Below are 25,786 nucleotides of genomic sequence, written 5' to 3' on the forward strand. Positions count from 1 at the left end.
ATTACTGATCATTTCCATTGATAGTAAAATGGGTCAGATGCCTTACATGTTACTGCTTGCACATATCATCAAAGAGCAGGCTTTGAGAGGAGAGTCCTGAGTCTAGCCTGCGTTGGTGGCCATTCTCTTCTGCTGCCTTGCTTACATTTCAAACAATAAAAAACTTAACAGCTTTAAAATCAAGGTGTATGATATCTTAAACCATTTCTTAGAAAAATCTGGTAAGGTTCTAATGCAAGAAAACTAATTACAAGTGCAATTGCTAAACAGTGGTCCTATAAATTCCTCACTAACAATATCCAAAAACCCATCCTACTGTCAAAAAACCCATTCTACAGAGAAGACCAAAAAGTGTGTGTGAACCCTGGAATCAAATGAAGCTAGGCCAACCAGTCAAGCAGATTCTCAGTAATGACCCATTAGAATGACAAAAAAGTTTGAGGTTAAACAATTATCAGGGGCTGGAGCAATAGTACAGCGGGTAGGGCATTTGCATTGCAAACAGTCAACCTGGGTTCAATCCCCAGCATCCCATATGGTCCCCCGAGCAATGCCAGGATTAATTCCTGAGCGCAGGAATAAACTGAGCAGTGTCAGGTATGGCCCCCGGACCCCCTGCACCCCCTTCGGAAATCACCAAAGGAATATAATTTACTATATGCACTTGGATTTCACTTATAGATGAGCATAAACACCATTTCAGTCTGGTTTACCTTCTACTTTAGGTTTCACTTCTGCCACACGCTCTGCAAACTTCTTTTTGAAGTACAGTGATTGCAATCTTTGCTGATAATGATTAATTCTGTAAAAAACAAGCAAGGACTAATGAACATTCGCTTAATACATTTATGTTCACTCAGTGGTTATCGATGCAGAGGTACCTCAGAGCATGTTTCTACTCTAACCACATGCAGTCAACTCACTTCCTCTCTCTATCCCTCACTTACCCACTCAATTCACTTGCACTAATTATTCTCCTGGAGAGAAGCACAGAGGATGAGGCCTGCTTTTTCTGGGGAACCCATTTCCCTCTGACCTACATTAGGTATTTGGACAACTGCTGCATGGTACTTAGCTTCAAAAAGATTACACAACTGCTAAAAGAAAAGTGTGACCTGACCACGATTGATTGTAGCCCACTTTCCTTCCACAGAGTGCTAGTGCCTCTTGTAAACATGGAAAAATGGGAATGATCATGTAAGACTCCTAAATGGCCATTTCTTTTCTTTTTTTGGGGGGGTGGGGGTGGGGGCGGGGAGCACATCTGGCTGTGCTCAGGGCTTATTGCTGGCTCTATGATCAGGAGTCACTTCTGGTAGGGCCTGAGGGATGATATATAGTCCTGGGGATTGAATGCAAGTCGGCAGCCTGCAAAGCAAATGTCCTACCCACTATATTATCTTCATTGTCCTCTAAAGTGATATTTCTTAACCCTCTTCCCATGCTTCTTAACTTTCGACAAAGTTCACATGTGGCAAAACTATAAAACAAAACTTGTTTCTAGCATTTGTTCCCCATTCTCCTACCTTCACATTTCCAAACTTTATTTCTTCAGCTTACTCTGTATCAGCTTCCCTCAGATAACAAGCTTTGCATTCCAAGAAAGCAGTTAGTGATCACAGAGCAGAGGGATGCACACTGACCACACTGACCTCTAGTCCATACCAGAATAAGTGGGGTTAATGAAGGGTATTCTCATCCTAACCCTCAGAAATCACTGCCTAATCTGCTCTCTGGTAGAACCTTCAGTAGCACTGGAGTTCAGCCTTCTCTCCAGAGTTATACCATACAATTAGATAGGCTGGATTTGCAGTCTAGATTCTACTATTCAGTGACTTTGAAGAGAAATCCCATTTTTTTCCAAGTCTAGTCTTTCTTGTTGGTAGCTATCAGCAGCCTTTCGCAATAGGATTAAGTGGACTATCATATGCAAAGGTCTAGACAATTATTAAGTGGCAACTACTGCAGATATTCATCTCTTTGTCTATATATGAATTGCTGAGCATACTTAATAATATTTCAAAAACACTCCATGTCCTACATTATTACTTTGAAGAAAATAAATAGCAAGAAGCAAAAGCCTGAACACATCAGATATGCAATGTGGGGTGCATATGTACCTGGGCCTGTCACTGTAAACCTTTATCACTGGCGGAAGAGCTCTGCCCTGGGGTTGACAAGTTTCAGGACCACTGATCCTTTGCTAATGCAGACTCAGTTCACTAGGCATGGGGGAGAAGAGACTCAGCTCACATGCCAAACTTAATTATGAAGCAGAGCCTGCCCCAGGGCTCTTTAGAGTAGGATTGCAAAAGTGTGTCCCACCTTGTTGGGAAAGGTGCCACTGTCAATTACTAATGTCTGCATGTGTCATGATCTGACATCTAGACTGGCCAATCAATTATGCATGTTATGCATGTGGGTGTCAGGTTGATATGGTCAAATCTGTCCATACCCGCCCTTGTCCCATTCCTATCCCTCACCCCTTTTATAACAACCTTGACATACAGAACTACTAAGAGGATAGAGATGCAATGCCAAGAAATCAAAGTGGTGAGGAGAATGACACTGACTGGAACCAGAAAAAGTTATAACTTGATTAAGTCAAAACTCATAAGCCAAAGAGGCCCTGAAAGAGATAATTGTGAGCAAACTCTGACCCTGGCCCATCCATGAGCAAGAGCTCAAACAAAATAGCCACATTCCACACCACCAAGACTCGAGAAGATCTTGGAATTTAAACAAGCTTAATTGGCTGTAACAATTCAAAATGAATGGAAAGTTGAACTTCCTTAGCGGCCTCTTATGCTATTTCAGCATTTACTTACCTATTCTTAATGCTTTATTTTTTTTAAAAAAGGCACTGTGATTTACAAAGTTATTCATGATTGAGTTTCAGTCATCTGATGTTCCAGCACCAATTCTATCACCAGTGTCCACTTCCCTCCACCAGTGTCCCCAGTTTTCCGTTCCCTTCCACCCCCACCCCACTCTGTCTCTATAATAGGCACTCTCCCCCTCAGGCACTGTGATTTACAATACTGCTAGTGATATGGTTTTCTGCCTGACACATTCCAGCTCAACACTCTCCCCCAGAGTGGCCACTCTCCTCCCCATCCTATCCCTCTTTCCTCCCTTGTGGTCTGTATTCTACTGAAGGCTAGTTCTCAGTTTTTGTTGCCTTTGGGAATCTGTTATTCATCTGTTAAGTTTTTGTTATCGACTATATATGAGAGAGATCATTCTGTGTTGGTCCACTCTCCTTCTGACTAAATAGAACTGTTCTAGCATTTTAAAACTCACCGGCTCATTTCAAAAAGGAATCTATCAGCCTTGGCCATCCGATCCAGTTCATGTTTATGTTCCTCCAATAGATCAATATCACTTTTTTCAGGAACAAATTTTAGGAGCTGAAAAGGATATGCAATATTAAAAAGTGAAGTTTATAATAAATCACTGTGGTAATTGTTTGTAGTTTCAGTTAATCTATCTCTCAAGATGAAATTTTAACATGCGTAGTTTACTAACTCTGGTTACAGGTAGGTGATGAGACACAAAATAAATTAAACCTTTTCATTTTCACTGGGAAGTAGTTAAATTCTTTTAAGCTTTCATTCCTGGTAACTTTCTCTTATATACTGCCTCTCAAATCAGATTGTAGAATGTAGAAGTTCTTTACTGTGACCCACTTTGGATAGACCATTAGAGGAACCTTAGGTAATCTGCTCTTTTGGAGGATGACACAGTGAAGTCCTGAGAGATTAAGCAACTCACCCAGGACTACAAAGCAAGTTTATGGTCAGAAATAGAATGAGGTCTCTTGACTCCAAGCTCTATGTTTTTTTCCCCCTATTACATCATGCTAGAATGCTTAGTTTACCTGAATTTTCCATTCAATTTGCTTATTTATCTGGCTTATATAATTGCATCTCATGTTAGGTTTTAGGTAGAGTTGGATAGATAAGAGGAATATAATGGGAACTAAAGTTTTTGAATCCATATTTTATTTTGGAGAAGATCAGCATGGAATGTGGAAAATTAATAAAGCTGGAAAATACCTTTCTAAATATCTTGTTTTCTTTAAAGGCATAAACAGTTATTATACAGGTTTGTGCACTTTGTCATTCTCTAGATCAAAAACCCTTGGATATATTTTAGTGACACTGTCCCTCTGGACCCATGATTTTATGCTACCAATGGGTGCTCCACGTAGCAGGTTTTCAACTGCCTGCTGTAGGTAACTGAAGAACCTTAGAAGAGGTGGTCAGTGTTGGATCACACTGCAGAGAGAAAGATTTGAAATTCTAGGGAAAGAGGCAGAGTTTGTAAAGTTAGAAGTTGTATCCCAGAAAGAGTGTATTGGGATCTGAAATGGGCAGCATATCAGTTTATGGAACTGTGACAGTACTGAGGGAAGGAGAGCAGTGGAGCAAGAGTCATAAAAGGAGTCGGCCTTGAGTAATGGGGTTTAATAGAACTGGCCTATCTTGTTGCAGTATTACTGGGTGTATTATTGTAGCTGAGTGTCAAAAGGATGAGGCTGGGGTTTCTGGCTCAGGCAACAATGTAAACAGAATTTAATAAGGAATTTGGGAAGAGAAGAACTGGAGGACTATAAGAGTGGAGAAAGTTGAGTCTAGTGTTTGAAATCCTGGTAAAGAGGGCAACCAGCAAGAGCAAAAATCAGGGCCAGAGAGACTGTCCAAGGGTTAAGGTGCTAGCCATGCATGCAGCCAAACCTTGATCGATCCCTGGCACGGCATCTGGTCTCCCAAGCACCACCAAGAATGATCTCTGAGCAAAAAGCCATGAATAAGCCCTGGACATGGTGGGATGTGGTCCAACTCTGCTCCCGGCCTTCACCTTGGCCCAAATAAATAGCACCAGGAGGGCATTTAAGGGGTGGAAACAAGTGAGGAAGCAATGGAGAGAATATGTGATGTCACAGGGCCAAAGAAAGGAGTTTCATTAATGTGACCATAAAAAAAAAAAATCAAAGAAAAGGATTGTGAAGTGCCCCTGCCCTGGCAATAAGGTGGCAATGACCATCCTTAGTGAGGACAGCTTTAGGTAGGTAAGAAAGCCACACTGAGGTAGACAAAATTTCAAGAATTTGGGTGATAAAAGAGGACAGCAGCCACTCAGGGATGAGAAGAGTAGGTGGTGGGAGGGAGGGAGGGAGGAAGGGGAGGAGGGAGAGAGGGAGGGAGGGAGGGAGAGGAGAGAGAGAGGGGAGGGGGGGAGAAAGAGAGAGAGAGAGAGAGAGTCTTGAACAAGTTACATATCAAGAAGAGTGAGGTGGAAGATGTAGGGGTAAGTCCTCCAAGTCAGCTGGAACCCTGAACAGAAGGAAGGGATGGGCCAGAAGAGAGGCTAGGGACACCCCTATTTCCTAACAAGATAGGGAGATGAAAATGGATACCAGGGATTCACAGGTCTCTATGGCCTGATAGCTTCTGGACATAAATGTTCCCATGTTCAAACCATAACAATGAATCAGAAATTTTTCTGATTCTTTCTCGGTACAGGGAGGCAAGATAGTAGAGTATAGAGAAGATGGGGGCAAAGAAAATAGGAGGGAATGAATGTGACTCAGTATAAAACAGAAATACAAATATGGAAATGCTGACTTTTAGCATCCTGGAAGAGTTCTGTGAAAGAAAGGTAAAGAGGAAAAGTGGTAAAAGAGCTATGAAAAGAGCGAGCAAGGGGGAACACACAGAATTAATCAGGAGAGATTAAGTCAAAAGTATCCTAGTTGGCCAGCTTTTGCTTCAGTAGACTGATTTTCTTACTTGTATTTATTTGAAGTACATCCTATTTGCACTGCAAACCCTTTTGGCAAGATTTTGAAATCTTTTCTCTCAAGGAGGAATTTTGCTGGTTGCAACTTCACAGTAAACAGATCTTGTGGAATTTTAAACATATGACCTTGTTGATAGGGGCTGTAGGCCTGAGGCCTATGCGATGTTCTTACTCTGGGTAAGCAACCTATGACACAGGCAACTAGAATGCAGGGCCACCTGGGGGTTAGAGAGGGCAGAGGAAGGTGGGTTCCACCTCTGAAGGCAGTGATAGTTTTCACTGGTATACTGTGAGAGAGGAAAGCGAGTGGCGGAGATGAAAATAATTGGAAAAATGGATTTTAGATTTAGGAATTACTTTGATAGATTCAGATTCATAATTGGGCATCCAATGGATCTGGATGCAAAACCATTAACTGCTGGAATATTTAGGTCAAGGATAACACGAGAAGTTCTCTTACCACTAAGTATCAGGGTTTTCACTTGGGTGGTGGGGGTCGGGGCAGCAGATCCCTTTAGATCTACTGACACTGCAATGAGCACTCTCCCTGATTGTCTCAGGCCTCTTATGACCTGGGTAAAATCCTTGAAAGTTAATCCAACAGGCAATCCATCCCGCTGGGGTTATTTCACCATTTCACATTTCACTGTGAGTAGCGCAATGTAGTCATTTTATCTGTTCTTTAGAGCTGAGCAGAACTCAGCCTAAGGAATCAGGATTCCTTTCTTTCACAGTCAACCAGAAGCAGTTCAATTAGACTGGACCAAAACTACTCAGACTGTGATTACATCCCAAGTAGAATGAGACAAACAGCACAGGGTGATTCTAGAGTTCAACAGTAGAGAAATTTCCTTGCATGTCTGAGAGCCTGGGTTTGATTCCCAGCAACACACACACACACACACACACACACACACACACACACACACACACACACACACACTTTCATCACAAAGTGCTGAAAAATTTAGGAATAAAGAAAGGCTAGATTATCACATTTAATTGCTGCCTGTCCTGGAGAATATAAGAATATACACGGTCTCCAAACATCACAAGGATGTGTGTTGACTCTGAATAGAGAGTCAACATTTTCTACTCCATATTTTCTAACAAATATGGAGAGCCATATTTTCTACTCCATATTTTCTACCATTTGAATTTACTGTGAATTTATGTCACAAGAAGAATACCACACAATTTAGAGAAAAAACTTAGCCCCAAGAAATTTACATTCTATCCTCTGACATGTACAAGTAAGGTGATATAGATGGCAGTGCTTGGGGTTTGTTTAAGGGTGGGTTTTGTAACAATGATGAGCCAGGACTAAGACACAAATAGTACTGAGAATCTGGTCATGAATGAGAGATGTAGTGCAATCTCACAGCTCTAGTGAAGTATTTGTATGAAACAGAATTTTTTTCACTCAACCTAGTACACTTATATGACCCTCTAAGGCAAACTAACTTAATTGTAGTAGAATTTGGCACAGTTGGTGCTGTGAGTCCCAAGCATGTGACACACTTGTGATCTTTCTCTTCACCCAACTCTTATGAGAAATGAGAAAACTAAGTCATGAAGCCTTAGGAGGCCTGGGACAGGCTCCACAGTTCACAGATGAGGAAAGTGTCTCTGGGCAACAAACGGGGTTTCTCAACACCCAACTCCCAACTGACAGCTGTCACTGATGATCTGAGACAGATCATCACCTGTTCACAGCTCACCTGTTCCAACATGTCTTTGGGCAGATCTTCCTGTTCATCCATTGTCAGAATCGCTCGTTTGATTTCATCATTGGATAGTTTCAACCTGGGGAAAGAAGGTTTTATTTTGTTAACAATTTTTGTCTTACTTAGTAAAATTTAATACAAGGTAATTCATTTTGCTACAACAGCTGCTTATTTTCAAAAACTGTTTTTCTCAAAGTCCATTAGTGAAAGCTTATTTCCTGAAAATATTGCTTCTAAAAATAGTATTTTGAACTGTTTTCACATTCTTTGGGGGCTTTGTAATGCTCTGCTGACACAGAGAACAAAGCTGTTGTGTTCTATGGCTGAGCTTCCTTGAATGAGGGATTGGAAAAGAAGAAACAGGGAGAACAACCATACATAACTATGCACTTTCACATTTACTGAGAACTGCAGGTAGAAGAATAAAACCGAATTCTTAACTTGATCTATCACAAGTGTTTAAAGTTTGTTGTCAGATTAAAAATGAAGTTCAAGAAGATTGGAAACGTTATTATTGTTAAAAACTGACCAACAGTTAACATACAAAATAAAATGTATAAACACTTTACAGTTCAAAAGTTTTCACACATGCTATTTCATTTGGATTTCAAAATAGCTGTGATGGTCTTTTTCCTTTTCCAATAGAGAGGGAAATTGAGGTTCAGATGGTGATTTGCCTGTAAGTGATTTACCCAAGGTTAAGTCTTTAGAGAGTGGTAATATCCAAACACAGACCCCAGGCTCTTAATTGCTAACCCCAAATTCTTTTTACAAACATAGCTAATTTGGCTAGAATCTAACAGGGAAATTTTAAATTAAGAACACAAATCTGCTTTCTATTTTGTCTGCTATAAATTCATATGATTTACTAAGTTAAGTACTCATGTCGGTGGTGTCAGAATAATAATGTGTTGAATGGCATGAGTCATAAAACTGAAACATTACTTATAAAAATGTGTTTTTCTTAAACACAACCAAATCTTTAATCAGGGCAAGAAATCTTAATCGAATTATTAGCTGTAACAATATTTTGTTGTATATTTGTAAAAGCATTAGACCCAGATTTATTTTTAAAAATCTTATTTTCTTGTAAGTTACTGCCAATGGAGCAAATTTACATTACTTTACTTATTCTTCAAGAATAGCTGCATTTAGAACTGAAGAGAAAGGCAGATGTAGAATAAGACAACATATTGAAGGGACTGGTTATGGCATCTGATAGAATGGGTCCTAATCCAGATGGATACTTCCTGGTCAGTGTGACCTTGGAAAAATCTTTCTTCGGCCAGAGAGATACAGGGGTTAAGGTGCTAGGCACAGAATGATCCCCTGAGCATTGTTGGAAATGATCCCATAAAACACAAAGCTAGGAGTAACTTCCAGAACAGCTGAGTGTGGCATTCAAGCCCCTCTTTTTCTTTAAGCCCCAGTTTCCTTATCTATAAAATAGGAATAATAACATTTGTATTAAAAAGGAATTGTGCACGTGTAATTATGTACAAAAGGCACTGTAGTTCTCAGCATAGTGTATGATCCACAAAAGGACTCAATAAATTATATTCTATAAGGCAGACTTTCTTATACCAGAAAAAATGCAGCTCTGATATAACTTAATATTCATGAGCAACTATTGATCATTAAAGAATGCCTTGCAGGGTTTTTATGAACACTTCCCGAAACACTCCCATAGTATTACTTCCTATTTCCTCTCTGTATACAATACCCATCAGGAAGGGAAGAATTAAAGAATGAGAAGACATGGTCATTATTTGAAAGGTGGCAAGGGATCTGTGAAGTGAAGCACATGGGGTTACCTGGTGCTTTCACACATAAATGGGGGTTTTGGAGTGTGTGGCATGAAGACCATGGAAGAAGGAATGAATTAGGGGTGGAGCGAAAGAAGATCTATCCCATTGTACATCCCCTTGTTTGTCCTTTTCTAGAAAATTAGACATAATATTGTTAAAACAATATTAACAACGTCTATTAGTAGGAAAGGGAAGGAACAAATTGGAAAACTCTACTATATTGCTATTGTTACCTATTTCATGGTTTAATTCCAAACACAGCATCTAACTAACTTGCCAAGTTACCTATATTGAGAAATAAAAATCATCCTATTACTCAAAATTGCAATACTATTACAACTCTAGGGCTATAATCTGCAGCCTTGGACTTGGGACAAACTTCTCCAGATTGTTTTAGTCATTCCGGGGACAATCACTGTGCTGTAAAAAAAATAGTGATGGAAAACCCCCACATTGAAATGGAACAATTTAGCTGGCATAGAACTGTAGGTCAGAGGCAAAAGCTCCTGGAGCATGCGCCTCAATCCAGGCCCTGGGGACCCTAGATTATAGAACACTAAAGGCTCTTGAATCAGTTAGGTGTGAACATCAAGTGGGCCACTAGAGACCAAGGAAGAGAAGCAGCTGAGAAGTGAAGCTGATACTAAAGAAAAACCAACTGGCCATAGGGCATCTACAGTCATCTTGAGGAAAGCTCTGCTCATAAGGACAAAAATGTTAGCTTTTTCACACGGAGCTGAAGAGACCAATTCAATCCAGGGTGTAGTTCTGCTCAGTCCTCCTGTTTTGTATTTAAAAGAAAAGGAGTTGAAAATCTGAGTGAGAACAATACTTGAAGTATCAGATTTGCATTTCATTAGATCCCCATATGGAGTGCAGAAGTTTTAGCTTTTGAAATTGTATATATTTATGCTCCTCAACCCCCAGAGGCAGTCTGGACTAAACATGAGCTTTAATTCATAACAATTTTGGTTTCTCCTAATGTGGCTCACAAAGAGACCCGAGACTTTAAAGTCTAGTACTTAAGAAAATCTACCTGTCAACATGCCGCCTAGCACGTGGCCTCTGGGAGCAGACAAAGAAACCAGACCCTGGGGGAAAGAGGAGCTGGGGAGGCCGCCCTCAGGGATGGTTCTTTAGGTTGCTGAGTTCTTAGTATCATCTGTCATCCGCAGAATGAGTGGCTAATCTCTGTAATTTAAGGCCCCTACCAATTCTAAACTTTTAATTGCTTTTAAAGCTTGGCAGTACTCTGCTGTGCTGGCAGGTGGTAACTCTGGAGACATTGCCTTCGACTTTCTTTACAAGCAGGAAACAAACTGGCCATTTAGAACAAGCACTTAAGTCTACCTTGCTCCACTCAAGTATTTCAAAAAAATTGCCAAGAGAATTGGAACATCCAGGCGTAATTAAAGTAAGTTCGGAGGGAAGGCGAGATCAGCCTTAGCTCAGCTTCAGTGGATTTGAGCCAAATCCCCCAACTTTAAAGTAGTTTTTGTGGTTTACTAAACTCCAGCTGCCATGTTAAGTGAGCATGGGGGTGGGAGAAGGGGGTAAGAATGGCAGAGCACTTCATAAAGTATATTTTAGGGGGCTTCATTTTGCAATATAAACCCGCTTCTAAGTTTCTATCTTTTGGGGGGTGGAGGGGAAGGGGAATGGAGGAGGAGTGAGAGAGGTCTGTTTTAGGCAATAAAGCAGAATGAATTTTATTTGCCACCTGTTGCCAATACTCAGTTAAAAAAAAGTTTCTCTGTGAAGAGCGTAAAGGATGGGTTGGCATTGTCTAGCCCACTGCAGTCTATTCTATTCATTCTAGTCTCTTAAGTCTGTGGAAGTCAAGGCTTGGAGCTTCTGACCCAAACCACACCCTTTTAGGCAGTATCTTTTCTAAGAGCTAGACCAATGACCCAGTCACTCACATGGTGGGAGCTAGGACACCCTAAACCCCCTGCCTTCTAGGCCTCTGAACCAGAAGGGATTACCCTAAGGCCAATTAACCTCAATATTGCATTGCTATCCCCTAAATACTTTTAAATTATGCTCACTTCAATACACTTTTAAATTAATTTTCATAGGTAACAGATATGAGGCAAGTTCTTTAAATTATCTTTTAGGGAGATCTGGACATATTCAAGTTCTAGGTTACCTCGAGTTCTGCCACTTTTGAAATAACCACGGAATTATATACCACAAATACAAAATAATTCCTTCAATACAGGCATGGGAAATTTGCCAAAAAGAGTGACAACTTTTTCTATAATCAGTGTAATCGTTTTGGTTGGCACCTCATACTGTGAGTAATCAGTCTGAAGAGTTGGGCAATCATTTTTACCTCTGTGAATAGTAAAAAACTACAGAAAATTGGAGCAATATATCCCTTTGTCAATCCTCCCCTCTCCTCCACCCCTCAACCCCCACCCCCAAGATGTGGGAGAGGGGTTCACGTGGCCCAAGGGGTTGGGGATTCTCTGACAACAGGGTTGTGAGCTCAGAATAAGGGTCCCAGGATGCAATGCTGCTCCAGCCCTGCAGTACTGGGGATATCTGGGCCACTCCAGCAGTGCTGGGGACCTCCAGGGCCACACCTCATGATGCTCAATACTTGACAGAACACGTGGACCTGGAAACTGCACAAAGATCAGGAGCAGGCTAACCACTTTACTATCTCCCCGTCCCTGGAAAGTTGTTCTTAAAGTATTTTTCTGATTCAGGATTTCTCAACAAGGGGCCATAGTATTTCCCTGTGGGTCCTCAGGATATTCCAAGGGGCCATAGGTGAACGTTTCATAATGGGGGTGCGTGGGGGGGGTGGGGCAAAGCACAAAACTAATAGGAAAAAATGGTAGGAATCTAGAATGGAAAAGGGCCAAGGTTAAAAAAGGATTGAGAAACTGAGAAACACTGTTCTAGGTTACCAAGGCACAAAATAGCGGTGAAATTCTAAGATTAAAACACAAAATCTTTCCCCAAATTGTCACTTGGTTTTGCTATTAAAACGTTATTGGTAGAAAGTAAATGTTAATAAATTATGTATAAATTAAAAGTTTAGGAGAACTATCAGTCTATTTTCAGATTCCAGTGCTGTCTCCTTGAACATGTATTTGGGGAGCAAATGTGGAATAAAGGAACATGGGCACTGACAGAGCTTCCAGACTGAGGCATAATAAAAGGCAATGGGGTAGTTCATAATACTTTACCAGTCAAATTAAATATATCATCTTCAATTTCTTTTTCACCAAAAATAATCTTTGCTCCCTAAAGTAAAATATATCTGAAAACAATCACATTTCCAAAGTCTTAGTAGCAGCTGTTTATGTTCAAAAAAACTTGCTCTTAAAAATGTTTAAAAAACATAAGGACTGCATCTCCCCTCTTTATGCTACTTGGAAGAAAAGTCACCTTATACCAGTATCAATACATTTACATACTCATTCAAGAGTACAAATAACTTATCTTTAAAAGTCCCAAATTTTGGACTTTTTACCTCTTCATTTATCCTAATTGTTTTTGCCTAAAGTCAAAGTTTCTTTAGAGAAAAGAAGAAACTAGATAAAGAAAAGCTACTTGAAATGCCCAAGATGATTTGACATCACCTGTAGTTACCATTAGATTCTAAGCTTCCAAATTTCCTTTATTTTTTTCAAGTTCCAATGCTGTGATGGTTCACTAGCTATAAGACAGATTTCTGTACAAACTGGATAAACTAGCATTTCACTGAGCTTTTACATTTACATACCCTTGTAGTCATTAAAAAAATAGACAACAACAACAAACAACATTAAAAATGTGCATGAAATCATAAAACCTCAAAGGATAAAAAGGCGACTGTCAAAAGCAGAATAAAACAAAGAGCCAATATCATTGGTCCTGACTCCGAAGCCAAGAAGAAATAAAAGTACATTTTATAGGCTCCCTGGGGCGGACAAAACCAACATTGTTTTGGGTTGTTCTGCTTTTCAAATTTAGGAGGCTGTGGTTATTAAGAAAGTAGGCATCCAGGTCTGATACATTCCCCCGGAGAAAGCAAACACCATGAATTCTCCTGACCTGAAATGGCAGAGAATCTTAGAATTGAACCTCAGTAGAGTACCATTAAGAGATCAAGTTCAAACAAGGTTTGGAATCACATGATAGAAAAGTAAATTCTGTCAGATATATTTATTCAACATCAATAATACCTTGATAAAAGGATGTTGCAATTCTGGGCTCTCCGACCATCAATCACAGAAAGTTCTTTGACTTTAAGTTTGGAACTCAGTGTGTCATCAATGGCATCGGCTTCTTTCTATAAAGTACATGAAAAAAATCCATTGAGTCAAACAGGGACATTCTGGCTTCAGACACACACTTTCCCTTTATCTTTCTGTTTGAATACACACACAGACACAAACATACACAATACACACACACAAACACACACACACAGGCAATGCCAAGATGGTGGGGGTGAGGGTGGGTGTGGGGAGGCAGTGGGATTAAAACAAAGACTCAAATCTAGTTGACAAATGGGAAATGTAAGAAAAGCTGACCACCCACGTTTGAAAAAGCATTATTTGGAAGAACAACGGGCTTCTAAGTTGAAGATGCTAAGTGTGCATAAATTATCACTGAGTTGTTGGCCTCCTTTTGTCCCTCAGATCCTTATGTAGTGAAGACAGAAGAAAATGTCACTATGAATCAAACTTAGCTAAGACATGCCATTGCTGATCCAGACATTTGCAGGGCCCATTCATCCCAGAACCATTTGCATCCTGAGCACTGAAAGAGCTGAGCAATAAAATCTTCCAAATGTCTTCATGTGTAATAAGAAGGCCCCAGGCCCAGACGGTATCTTTTATTTCCCTGGAGTCAGATAGACAGCAGGGAGGAGGTAGTTCATGGCATTAGTTCAATTACTTGAATTAACTATAAAACACTTGCATACCCTACTGTTATGCAGGAAAGTTGTAAGTAATGACAGTCAGTCATAATTTATGGTGGAGGAGGACTAAAGTAATTATATATAATAAAATACTGTTTGAATAAACTTATCATCATGTTTGAATAAACTTATCATCAAGGTGAAAACATGGGAGTTTAATTTGATAAATAGCATGCTTGATTTAAACAGAAGTTAGGATCAATTTTTAAAATGGATTATAGCATCTTGAAGATATACGGAAATCAAAGAGCTCTGAAACTAACAGTTTAGAAAACAAAGGCAATATAGAATTTATAACAAGAAGCACCATGAAATCAAACTTCAACTGTTTCGTCATGCTGTGATTTTGGGTACAGCTCTACATGTTCAGTGAAGAGTTGAAATTCAATATGGAATTGGGTTTACTTTATTTGGAGAAAAAAATACATATAACCAAGAAATTTCAAGCTTAGGGATTATACTGAGCATGGATTATGTAGTAACTCTCTTACTTACCTGCTTGGAGTTACTGTTCACAAAGAAATCCTACAGCCATGGCAAGAGGCATGGAAAAGGCAAATCAGACACATGCAGTTCAGAAATTATATCAACAAATGGAGGGAAAGTCAAAGCAGTCAAGGAGATCAGAAACACATGATGATTTATGTCCCCGGGATAAGAGATGACTTATGTCCCGTGGATCAGCAATGAGAGTTAATGAAGGTGAAAGAAGCTGGCTTGAGAGACAGTGTGAAACTTAGTACAAAGCGACTCAAGATATAGCGCAAAGCTCAGTACAAAGCATTCAGGGTTTCTGGAGAAGATGGTATATATTACGCACAAATTTCAATTATGGCAAATCAAATTCAGAAAAGAGAAAAAGTTAACACATCCCAGAAAAAGTCAAGTTGGGTAAGAAAATATCTATGAAAGAGTCACTGGATTCCATTTATTCAACTTGATGATTTTATCTGAATCAAGAAATAGTGATCAATTACATCAACTTGAGGATACTACTTCTATTGCCATACATTTATGCAGGGTAGAAATAATCTCCTATCTTCTTTTGTTATAAGGGAGACTAGGAAAAGACAAAAGACAATTTCAGTAACATGTGTCAGTAAAATTTAACTTTCAGGATCCCATAGGAGTCCTATGGTGCTTATGGGTAGGTATGAGAAAAAGGATGTGCAATTAAGAGACAACAATATTCATCTGATGTGCAGTCACTGGCAGCTCTATTTCAACTGCTTCACGGCACTCTTAGCAGATACAAGGTCAAACAGCTTCTTTTCTTAAAAAAATGGTTCACAGAAAAGTTTTGAAGAAGGAAAATAGGAAGAAGCATCTGACATGTTACAGCTTTCTTGGCATACTTTTGCAGTGCTGGAATGAATAAAAGCTTTGGTGTGCAAAAATGCACATTGGCTTTTGGGCCAACCACTTGCACAACCAGCATTTGCTCAGCAAATTCCTTCATTTCTTGGTCCCAACAGAGTTGCCAAGGCCAATTTTACACACATGAGCTGCTTCACATCATTCTTGTAGTGGGAAACCAAATGTGCTCTCCCCTTGCGCCACCCAAACAAGGAAGGAGCACTTTTCCAAAATTTCATCAAAAAAAAAAAAGTCACAAGAAACTTTTTTCTTTCTCCCTGCTCTGTCAAGCTGTGTACAGTGTGTCCTTTCAAGGATAGAAGAAAACTATTGTGAAGGGAACTCATGAGGTGAAGGAACTCATGAGGTCATCTTACCCTATAGTCTGTTTTAAAGACACTAACTACTAGCCAAGTTTAGACCTGCTGCTTACTACCTGGCCTTCGAAGAAGATAACATCTAATGAAGTTCTCTGGCAACTCATTCTCAAAGCATCTGACATGTTACAGCTTTCTTGGCATATTTTAGATCCCAATGAGTTCCCAATGAGTTCCCAATGATAGAAAACTTAAGCTCCTAACTATTTCCTACACTGGACAATGGAATCAAGCAGTTATCATTTAATATGTGGATTGAGCTTCAGTATTACTATTTACAAAATAAGGTCAACATTTGGGTTATTGTGAAGATTAAATTTGACAAGGCACATGAAGCAGTTTGTAGAGTACTTGAAACATACTTAGAAGTTCAATAATTGGAGGCTGTCAGACATTATTTGTCCTTTAGGAGGACGATAAGGTCCATTTTCTCCCCTGCTTTTGCTCCTCTTTCAGCTGAGTTGAACAGCTGGCCAAGATCTCCCATTTGTAATTAGCAGCAGCAATAAGTGTTAACAATTAATAGCGAAGTATCTTATCTTTCCAGAGGGAAAGATGAGGAATGCCAAGGGAGAATTTGGTAAATTATTAACCGTTTAGATTCTCCTTCCTTAAGAGTCTTGTAATTATAATATAGGTAAAATCACAAAGCTTATTACATTGGATATGTTAAAAGTAATACTTCCAGGCCTAGTGAAAGAAGTTAAGATAATTTCTGAAACCTTAAATTATTCACTAATTGGCTTGGGCCTACCATTAGAGAATTATTTGCATTTGGCTATATTTGGCTACACCTAACAGAACGTCTAATTATTCCAGATGACTTTTTGATGTAGAGCTAGGACTTAGAGTACAAATCAGATGTTGGGACTTGCATTTGCAGGAACTAGCACTGACAGGTTTCAGTAGATAGGGTTCCATATGAAATAATGACTCAACACTTTCAAGGCATTGAGAACCTTAGCATGAATGGTTCTTAATCATTTTCAGGTTAAGATCCCTTTATAAAACTAATAAAAGGCCCTAAGAAAAATATAGACCAGGGTATAGGTCAGGAATAGAGAACTTGCCTATCTGCCGGGTTGCCATCAGTTCAGTCCTCTGGATAGAAGAATGAAAAGAGGGGTGAAGAGGGAGGAAAAGGGGGGGGGGGATAAAGGGTGAGGGAAGTATGCCTCTATCTATAATATTCTTCTTCTGCTTTCAGATGCCATATGCCATGGCTAAGGACATGATTATTGAAATAAATACCCAAAATATAGTTTTTCAATTATTTTCTAAAAAAAAAAAAGATATTGACAAATCAAAGATGTTCCAAATGAGACCTTAAGGATGACATATATTATATATTAGCAAGCAAGGTCGGGTTATGCAGCCTGAAATAGCAGTTATTCTTTGATCCCTAATCTGAACATAGAGGCTTGAACTTTACATGCTGACAATAAGACCGATAGTTCAGCTCTTAGAATAAGACAATAGGTCTCTCTTGTTGTCTACTGACAATAATTCAAGAAAGGGTATCCTCAGGCAAAAATCATAGAGGGGCAGAGATAGCTTTGAATATGATACTTTAGGTAAAGTAAGCACCTTTATTTCATTTTCTCTTTGTCCACCTACATGAATTGGGAGAATAAATCCAAACCATTTAAGGATAAAAATTTCACATGAAAATAAAAGTGTTTAATTGTACCTGAGTTAGTACTATTACTACTGTATCGGAAACAGTACTACTGGGAAAGGCACTATGTTAATGCAACGTAATATGTTAACATGTGTCTTTTGTGGCTGACCTGGAAAGCACATGTAATACAGCTTCAATGAGAAAGAGAAGTCTGAGTTTCAAGAAATTGAATTTTAAATGAACTTCTGGAATGTGAACAGGTATAACCATTCTCTATTCCATTTCATTTCATGCAACACATAAGTTTACATAATCAGCTCTGCACACCTTTGATTTCCACATTGGGAAAGCAAATTCCTAAAGAGAAACGGTCTTATCTTAAAATTGGAGCTAAAAAAAAATCCTTAACAAAATCTGACATTCACAATGAGTAAGATGATGGTATAAGAACAAAGTGATAGTGAGAATTCTGCTACTTGTAGATTTGACTATGCCATCTGTCAAACAATAAATACACATGGTCATATTTCTATCATCTGCGAAATAGATGTGCCTATCTCTAGGATCAGTATAGTGGTTAAGAAGTAAAAGAGAAAATTTAACTCCTTGAGAGTTAAATTTTAGTACTCATGAGACTGGAAAATTTGAATATCATACTCAACAAAAAGGATGTAGGTGGCACATAATATTATCTATCTGTGCATTATGACTATAGATTTTCCTCATCTCTCTCTCTCTCTCTCTCTCTCTCTCTCCTTTTTTTTTTGGGTCACACCCAGCGATGCTTAGGGCTTACTCCTGGCTCTGCTCTCAGGAATTACTCCTGGTGGTGCTTGGGGGACCATATGGGATGCTGGGGGATCGAACTCGGGCTGGCTGTGTACAAGACAAACGCCCTACCTGCTGTATTATCGCTCTAGCCCCTCTTCACCTCTTTTATACTGTAAGCTGACATATGGAACCGAGAAAAAGTTTTGTATCTTCTGAAGCATTTCAAAAGAGGAAGATAGTGTAAATATCTTCTCTGATTTTAATGATCAAATATTTCTCAAATCAGTGCAGGCATATTTGTGTGCCTATATATTTATATAAACTCTCTACTTTGTATCAGTAATTAGTTTTTATCTAAATTACACCAATTCAACCTTAGATATTTTTCAGAATCTTACTGTGTGTAGTGGTCCTACTGATTGTATATAGATATTGTATTCAGGTATTCCTTCCCCTCCACTGATAACTTTACATGGCTAAACAAGCAGCTAAGGTCCAGAGGGTTTGATTTTATAACTCTGGAGGAAAGAGAGGAGATTCCGTAATAAAAATAGGGTCCCAGTAGTAACTGGCAATTAAAAGAGAGCAATTCAAGTGTGATGGTAATACACTTGCATCGCCAAGACTGGAAGGTCTCCGATGCTGCAATTAGTTCTGAGACTAGGGGACAGTTAATGACAGGCTCTCTGCTTCCTTCTGTCCTACATATGCACATAGAATCTTGGAAGATTTTTATTCCCAACATTTAGTAAATTCAATTAAAATGGATTAAATTACCTTAATTGGGGAAATACAGTTATGGTTTGAAAGTGCTCATCTCAAATACTTGAACCAAGAGGGAAAATATACTTGAATCAAGTGAGCAGGTGTGTTGAAATTTTTCTCCAGGAAGTGTTATGGAAAATGTCACAAATGATTCTACTTACCAGTCTACTAAGTGTTAAGTATAACTGAAATATTCTGCTCTATCCTGACTGGAATGACTCCTGATTACTTAAACAGTGGTTGGTTGCTAAGAGACAATTACCCAATTGCTAGGTTTTCTGCAACCCTGTTTCACAGAGCTCTAGAGAACTGTCCACATATTTGTCCCAGAGCATTTTGGCAGCATCCTTCTGCACCTTCTGCTGAAAGCCAGTTAATTATGAATCTTGTAAAGTTGGGTCTTTCAACCACCTGCCTTAATAAAAAAAAAAATGCAACCCACAAGCTCAGACTTGAATAGCATCATTTGGAGTAACTGCTGTTTTAAGCCCTTCCTTTTGATGACTTTGTGGTTTCCAAATCTTCCTTATGCAGCCAGAAAGGACCAGTAGCCAGGCTGAAACTAAAGTGGGAACTCAACAGGACATGTAATGAGGCCTAAGTATTTGAATCCACTATGAAATCTGCTAAAATGTCCTAAGGTTTTATGTCAAGGTCAGGACTCCTGGGCGGGGTGAAGGGAGGGGAAGAGTGGAGAGAGGAAAGAGAGAGAGAGAGAGAGAGAGAGAGAGAGAGAGAGAGAGAGAGAGAGAGAGAGAGAGAGAGAGAGAGAGAGAGGGGAGAGAGGGGAAAGAGAGAGAATGTGAGTGTGTTCTTCCTTTTTATTTGGTTCGTACAATGTTGCACAAATTTGCCTTCAAATATTTTGAGGGCCCAAAGTTAAGAGCTCCCACTTATGGATCACACTGCCAAAACACTTATGTTATGGTACTTTCCTAATACAACAAAAATCCATTGCTCAGAAGCTTCCCCTCTCTTCTCTGAAAATATTCTAGCTTAATGCCATAATACACTTCTGTTTAATTCCTCATGTATCAACAGCCATTTTGGAAATTTACACCTTAAATTTTGTGTGTGTGTGTGTGTGTGTGTGTGTGTGTGTGTGTATGTGTGAGGTTAGTAGGGGCTGGACTATACACAGCAGTATTTACGGCCTGGCTCTGTGCTCAGGGATCACTCCTGCCAGTGCCTATAGGAACACTTGTGGTACTGGGGATCAAAATAGGTTTGGCCACATGCAAGGCAACAAGTGCTTTAATCCCTGCACTATCTCCCCAGCCCCAAGTCTTCAACTTCTGCTTCTCCCCCAGCATCGGATCATTTCCCTCCATGCTTGCTTAGAATTGTCCTGAGACTTTCTTGGGAAACGGCCAAGACTAAACAGACTAGGAAATCTGCTGCTTGTCTGAGGCTGCTCCACCCTGGGCATGAATCATGTGGGAGTTAGAGGACTCCTGGCCAAGTCCAGGGAAAGTCCCTGTGCGGATGCCCATCTTCTGTGTGTTCCTGTATAAGACACACTCGGCTCTCTGCCCCTTGCTCTCTGTCTGTCTTGAAGCACCTTTAAGAATTGTTAGGAATCTTTCTTCCTATACGCTGAAATTTGTATTTTTTTTCTTATTTCAGGTATCTGACCCCACACATCTTCTCTTTATTCTTCTTAAATTCTCTGTACCAATGGGAGTGGAGAGCTAGTATAGCATGTAGGATACTTGCTCTGGTCCACACAGTGGACCTGAGTTTGATCCCTAGCATCTGATATGGTACCCTAAGCTCATCAGGAGTGATTATTGAGTGCAGAGCTAGTAGTTATCCCTGAGCATCATTGAGTGTGGCCCCCAAAACAAACAAAGCAAACAAAATTAAATCCTCTGTACTGAGAAACCTTGCTGGTACCTCTTTGGGCCTATCCCGAAGATGCCCTTGAGAAATGTGAGGTGTCACTTATACATTCCCAGGGCTCACTGTGGGACAACTGATAATTTCACCATATCAGTATAGGCAGAAAGCAAACACCAAATTGCTGGTTCTCTCTCTTATCACAAAAGCTTTGCACATATTTTGGCAGCTTTCTTGGTTCTATTTGTATCACTGCCATCTTCACACTTGCTAAGCTCTCTCAGCCCTATTTCTTCATATATAACATCCATTACATGTAGTAAAACTTGGCTATTGGCTCTAGCTAGCTGCCATTTACCAATGCCCATACTCCAAGCAGCCAATCTATTTCATAAAAGCAGTCCACGTGTGTGTGTGTGTGTGTGTGTGTGTGTGTGTGTGTGTGTGTGTGTATGTGGAGGGGGGAGGAGGGGGACCAAACAATCAGTGGATATATAGTTTTAAAAAGTCAGAGAAACTAATATGGCTTCAGAAACAGATTATGAGGCGACAAATTAGGCAATTCTACTTCTACGAGCTAGTAACCCATTTTGAATAACACAAATGATAACAATACACAGAATTTTTTTCCACCAATGGAGACAGCATCTTGGACACACTACCAGGGTACAAAGCTTCCTAATTAGGAAGTTTATATACTTTCCTCTTGAGAACACACACACACACAGACACACACACACACACACACACACACACACACACACACACACACACACACACTTTCACATAGGCCCTAAAAATCACAAGAAAAACACAACAGCAGAGGATATCAAATGGCCTAGGACTAAGTTATCTATTGCATCAAGACTATGGCAGATGGCCCAGGGATCATGCACAATAACATGGTTTCTAACGTTTCTTCTTTTCCCTTAGAGGGCACATGCTGTTACCTGCTGTCTTTGGTAGGCAGAGAAAGTTCTTTCCAAGTCTTCAAGATCTAGAACTTTGAATACTTTCGTATCATCAATCTCGGTCCATACTGTTCCTTCAAGTTTGTTCTGCAAACATCAAGTCAGCAAGTGCTGTGATTTACATACAGTTTCACACAAAAAGAACAGACATGGTTTTATTTTTGAAGTGCTGCTGCCACAAATTTTTCATTCTACCAGATGCTCCCAAGTGAGCTGATTTCAGCCAACATGTCATTTATTTTAGTCGCTTTCTCACTTAAATCTTGGTGCAAGAGTGAATCCTGAGTCCAGGCTATAAAATGAAGTCCTTTATCAGCTAAAGCGGTTTCCCCTGGCAGTGACAGCCCAGGAGCTGCTATGGCTCCCATTAGCAAGAGGAAAAAGCGAACAAGCACTTTACCTCAGGCAGCTTAGACCAGTTGAAGGATTTCAGGGCATTTGTGGGCTGAGGAATATTCTTCTTCTTGAGGGCCGGGCCCAGTGGAGCACCAGGAGGTGGCATGATTCCCCCTAAGGGAGGAGGTCCTGGGGGAGGAGGAGGGCCCCCAGGAGGGAGGGGCGGGGGTGGAGGAGGGAGCATTCCATCTCCAAGAGGTGGAGGTGGTGGAGGAGGAAGGCCAGACCCCGGCACAGAGGAAGGAAAGGGTCCTCCTGGGGCTCCCGGAGATGGTCCTCCTGGGACTGACGCACCAATGGCCCTCTGAAAAAGGAAAAAGAGAAAAACAGGAGGTCAGCTCAAGAAGTTAAGCCGTCTCTGAATGACTTTGAGAGTATGACATTTTGCCTAAAATGTGTATTATAGAGAAATTCACTCCTTTTGAAGAAGTTTTTGGGCCACACCCGGCAGTGTTCAGGGAGCTGTTCCTGGCTCTGTGCTCAGGGGGGAATTCTGATGGTACCTGGGAGACCATGCGGGTATCAACCACATGCAAAGTCAGTGTCTTAACTTCTGCACTGTCTCTCTGGCTTAGAAAGTCACTCTTTGACACAGACTGCTTTCAAAGGGCAATAAACCAAAGAAATTTTTAGGGCCACAGAGGACTCTGCTCAGTCAGCACAGCGTATTCCACACGCTAGAGCCTGTTTGCAAAGGTTCATGCATCTCCCCTGCACCACCCCACAGCTGGACGTTCCTGGAGCAGCTCATTTTGAGAAGTGAATGTGATTTCTCCTGCTCTTATTGGAGGAGGTATACCCAAACACTCACAGTCAACACCCCTCCCCGCCAGCCTAACATTTATGCTAGAGGCAGGCAGGGCTTATCACCAGTGATGAATAAAGACACAGCTTCAGCCTTATTTGTCCAGGCAAAGTGTCTCCTAACGGATGAGCGGCTTGGGGGAAGTGAGCCTGGGCAGCCGCCTGGGAAGCACAGATGCAGTGAGGCCTGGGCGCTCGCTCCTTACCCGGCTGAGCTCATGGAGCTGCGCCGTGAGGTCTGCCACCTGCTGCTTGACTTGCTTGTGCTCAGTGGTCTCCTTTTCAAGCTTCTCCTTCATTTTATTTAAGGTCTGCATCATCTCTTCCTTCTCTTGGGTCTTGGCATCACATTCTCGCTCTTTCTTCTCCAATTTCTGCTGTAGCTCATTGTGCTCTGTGCAGGAAAAAAAGTTGGACAAGGAAACAGAGAACTCTAATGTTAAAGCATATTCTCTAGAATGAACGTTCACTGTCTCTCTCTCTCTCTCTCTCTCTCTCTCTCTCTCTCTCTCTGTGCCCATGTGCATGAGGTTTCTGATTAGCTAAATTTCTCCCATCAAAGGGAGGAACTCCCGGTCTCTAAGGTGTTCCTGTTTTAAGGGGGATTCAGACCCCAAAGTGTCTAGACTTCACTTTGCAGAAGGCTCCGGATGATGCCCTAAGGTAACTTTTCTAAAGATGGAACAACAGGCTGTGGTGAAGATGTCTCTGGGTAATGAATTCAGAAACCTGTCAAGGAAATGGTCTTTTAGCCAAAGCAGGAAAGGTAAATACAAAAGGGCCTCTTTTTTACACATCTGAAATGAATACAAGGCATTTATTGAGCTAGGTGGTTGGCTCAGGTCTGAAGAGCAGGAAGGCTGAATGGAAGGATCTTGCATTGTGAGGAAATGTTGCTGTCAGACCTACCATTTGTCCCCAAGTGGAGTCATTTACCCTCTACTGTCCCCCAGTCGCTAAACAGGCTACGTGGACCTGAATTATTTTAAGCTTCCAGCAAAAAATTATTAAACGTGTGAAAGCAAATGTTATCACTCAGCATTAAATATCTTAAGGGCAGTGTTACTGGCTGGTCATGAGAGTCACCAAAATATGGGGGAAAAAAATATTAGCTCTTAGCTGTAGTTTTACTGACTTCCTCAACTCAGCTAGAATGGAACAAGGCAGCCAATTTAGCATAATGCTTATTTACTTTGCCAATAAGCCTGCTGACTCTAGCACTGACTGGAGTGATGAACGCTGGAAAAGAAAACTAATGAAGTTTAGGCTGCAGGTTTCCATTTCAAATACTTGGCTCCAACGCCTATTCATTTTATATCAATAACCCACTAGAGACATAACCCACTGTGGCCGAGCTATACAGAATTGGTCTTTATTTTTGAATCTTATAAACACATTTAAATTCTTGCTCTTTCTGTCTGACTTTCTCTCTTCTAAGTCCTCCAAAGTTGGAATTGGCAGAGGAGGGTTCAAGCCACTAAAATTCTTGGATTTTACCAACCTTACAGTTCAGATAACCATCAACCCACTCATACCATTCTAGGGAAAGCCTCCCTGACTTGAGAAAAACAACCTCACTGCATCCCATTTTCCTTCTCTCTCTATTTCATTCCGCTTTGAGGAACAGAACTGTGAGACCTGACCTTCCTACTACAAGCTGTTGATTAATCTGGCTGTGCTGTGGAACCACCTGCTAGCTTTAACATTCCAGGACTTCCAGATCCTGTTGCAGGGATCTATTCTGTAGGTCAGAGGCAGGACTTCAGATTCAAAACATTCCTTCAAAAAAAAAAAAAATCTCTGTTCCTGCTGTGATGCCAGGGTTTTTGAGAGTTCCAGTTTATAGGATTCTCCTGACACAGGATTTACCTCCCACTCATTGAGCTTTTACTGAGCACTTATTTGGTGTGCTGCACTAATGGGAATGCTCTCCGAATTGTCTTCACTTATCAGGTCCAAGGAACTTCTTGTCCCTTCAGTGTCTCCTCTCTCTGATTAGTAAACATATGCCTTCTTTATTTGTCCTTGCTACCCATATATATATATATATATATATATATATATATATTTTTTTTTCCTTTTTGGGTCACACCTGGCAATGCACAGGTATTACTCCTGGCTCTGCACGCAGGAGTTACTCCTGGCAGTGCTCACGGGACCATATGGGATGCTGGAAATCAAACCCGGGTTGGCCGCATGCAAGGCAAACGCCCTAACTGCTGTGCTATCTCTCCAGCCCCCTTGCTACCCATATTTCACTACAGAATGATCACACTCTTTCTTCAGCCCCCAGATTGGTTTATAAACTTTTACTGCATTATAACAGAGTTTAGGTAATAATTTTTTAAGCAACAGCATCATTTAAAGAATCTTTTGGGAAAATAATTATCATGAAATCTGATGACTATGCAATAAAATAGGTACTTGAAAAGAACTAATTTTATTTTATTACTTTTCTCTTACTCTCAACCCATGGTCTAACTTTAAATCTGTCTACATTCCCATTGCCATTTCTTTTAGTTGCCTAAATCCTCCAAGTTTCTATCACTTATTATGCAACCAGTATGCTTTTCTGCTCAATGGCAGAGGATAGATGTGATGAGAGGAAAGGAAATGTGTGAG

General features: G+C 40.4%; 1 protein-coding gene across 2 annotated transcripts in view; it reads right to left on the reverse strand.

Annotated features, from left to right (window-relative positions):
* The window catches only part of DAAM1 (dishevelled associated activator of morphogenesis 1), a 188,262-nt gene that overhangs the window by 16,708 nt on the left and 145,768 nt on the right, over positions 1–25,786 (reverse strand). Inside the window, exons 13-20 of one of the 2 annotated variants that reach the window (XM_056133323.1) lie at positions 23,371–23,558; positions 22,365–22,664; positions 21,944–22,051; positions 14,760–14,789; positions 13,522–13,628; positions 7,527–7,611; positions 3,304–3,410; positions 714–802 (exon numbers count right to left, since the gene is read on the reverse strand). In XM_056133323.1, the coding sequence (XP_055989298.1) occupies positions 714–802; positions 3,304–3,410; positions 7,527–7,611; positions 13,522–13,628; positions 14,760–14,789; positions 21,944–22,051; positions 22,365–22,664; positions 23,371–23,558 (1,014 nt within the window). The remainder of the gene's footprint in view (positions 1–713; positions 803–3,303; positions 3,411–7,526; positions 7,612–13,521; positions 13,629–14,759; positions 14,790–21,943; positions 22,052–22,364; positions 22,665–23,370; positions 23,559–25,786) is intronic. The other variant, XM_056133324.1, reaches the window with a different exon arrangement.

This window comes from Sorex fumeus, unplaced genomic scaffold, assembly GCF_029834395.1.
Source record: "Sorex fumeus unplaced genomic scaffold, SorFum_2.1 ptg000098l, whole genome shotgun sequence".
Lineage (NCBI taxonomy): Eukaryota > Metazoa > Chordata > Mammalia > Eulipotyphla > Soricidae > Sorex > Sorex fumeus.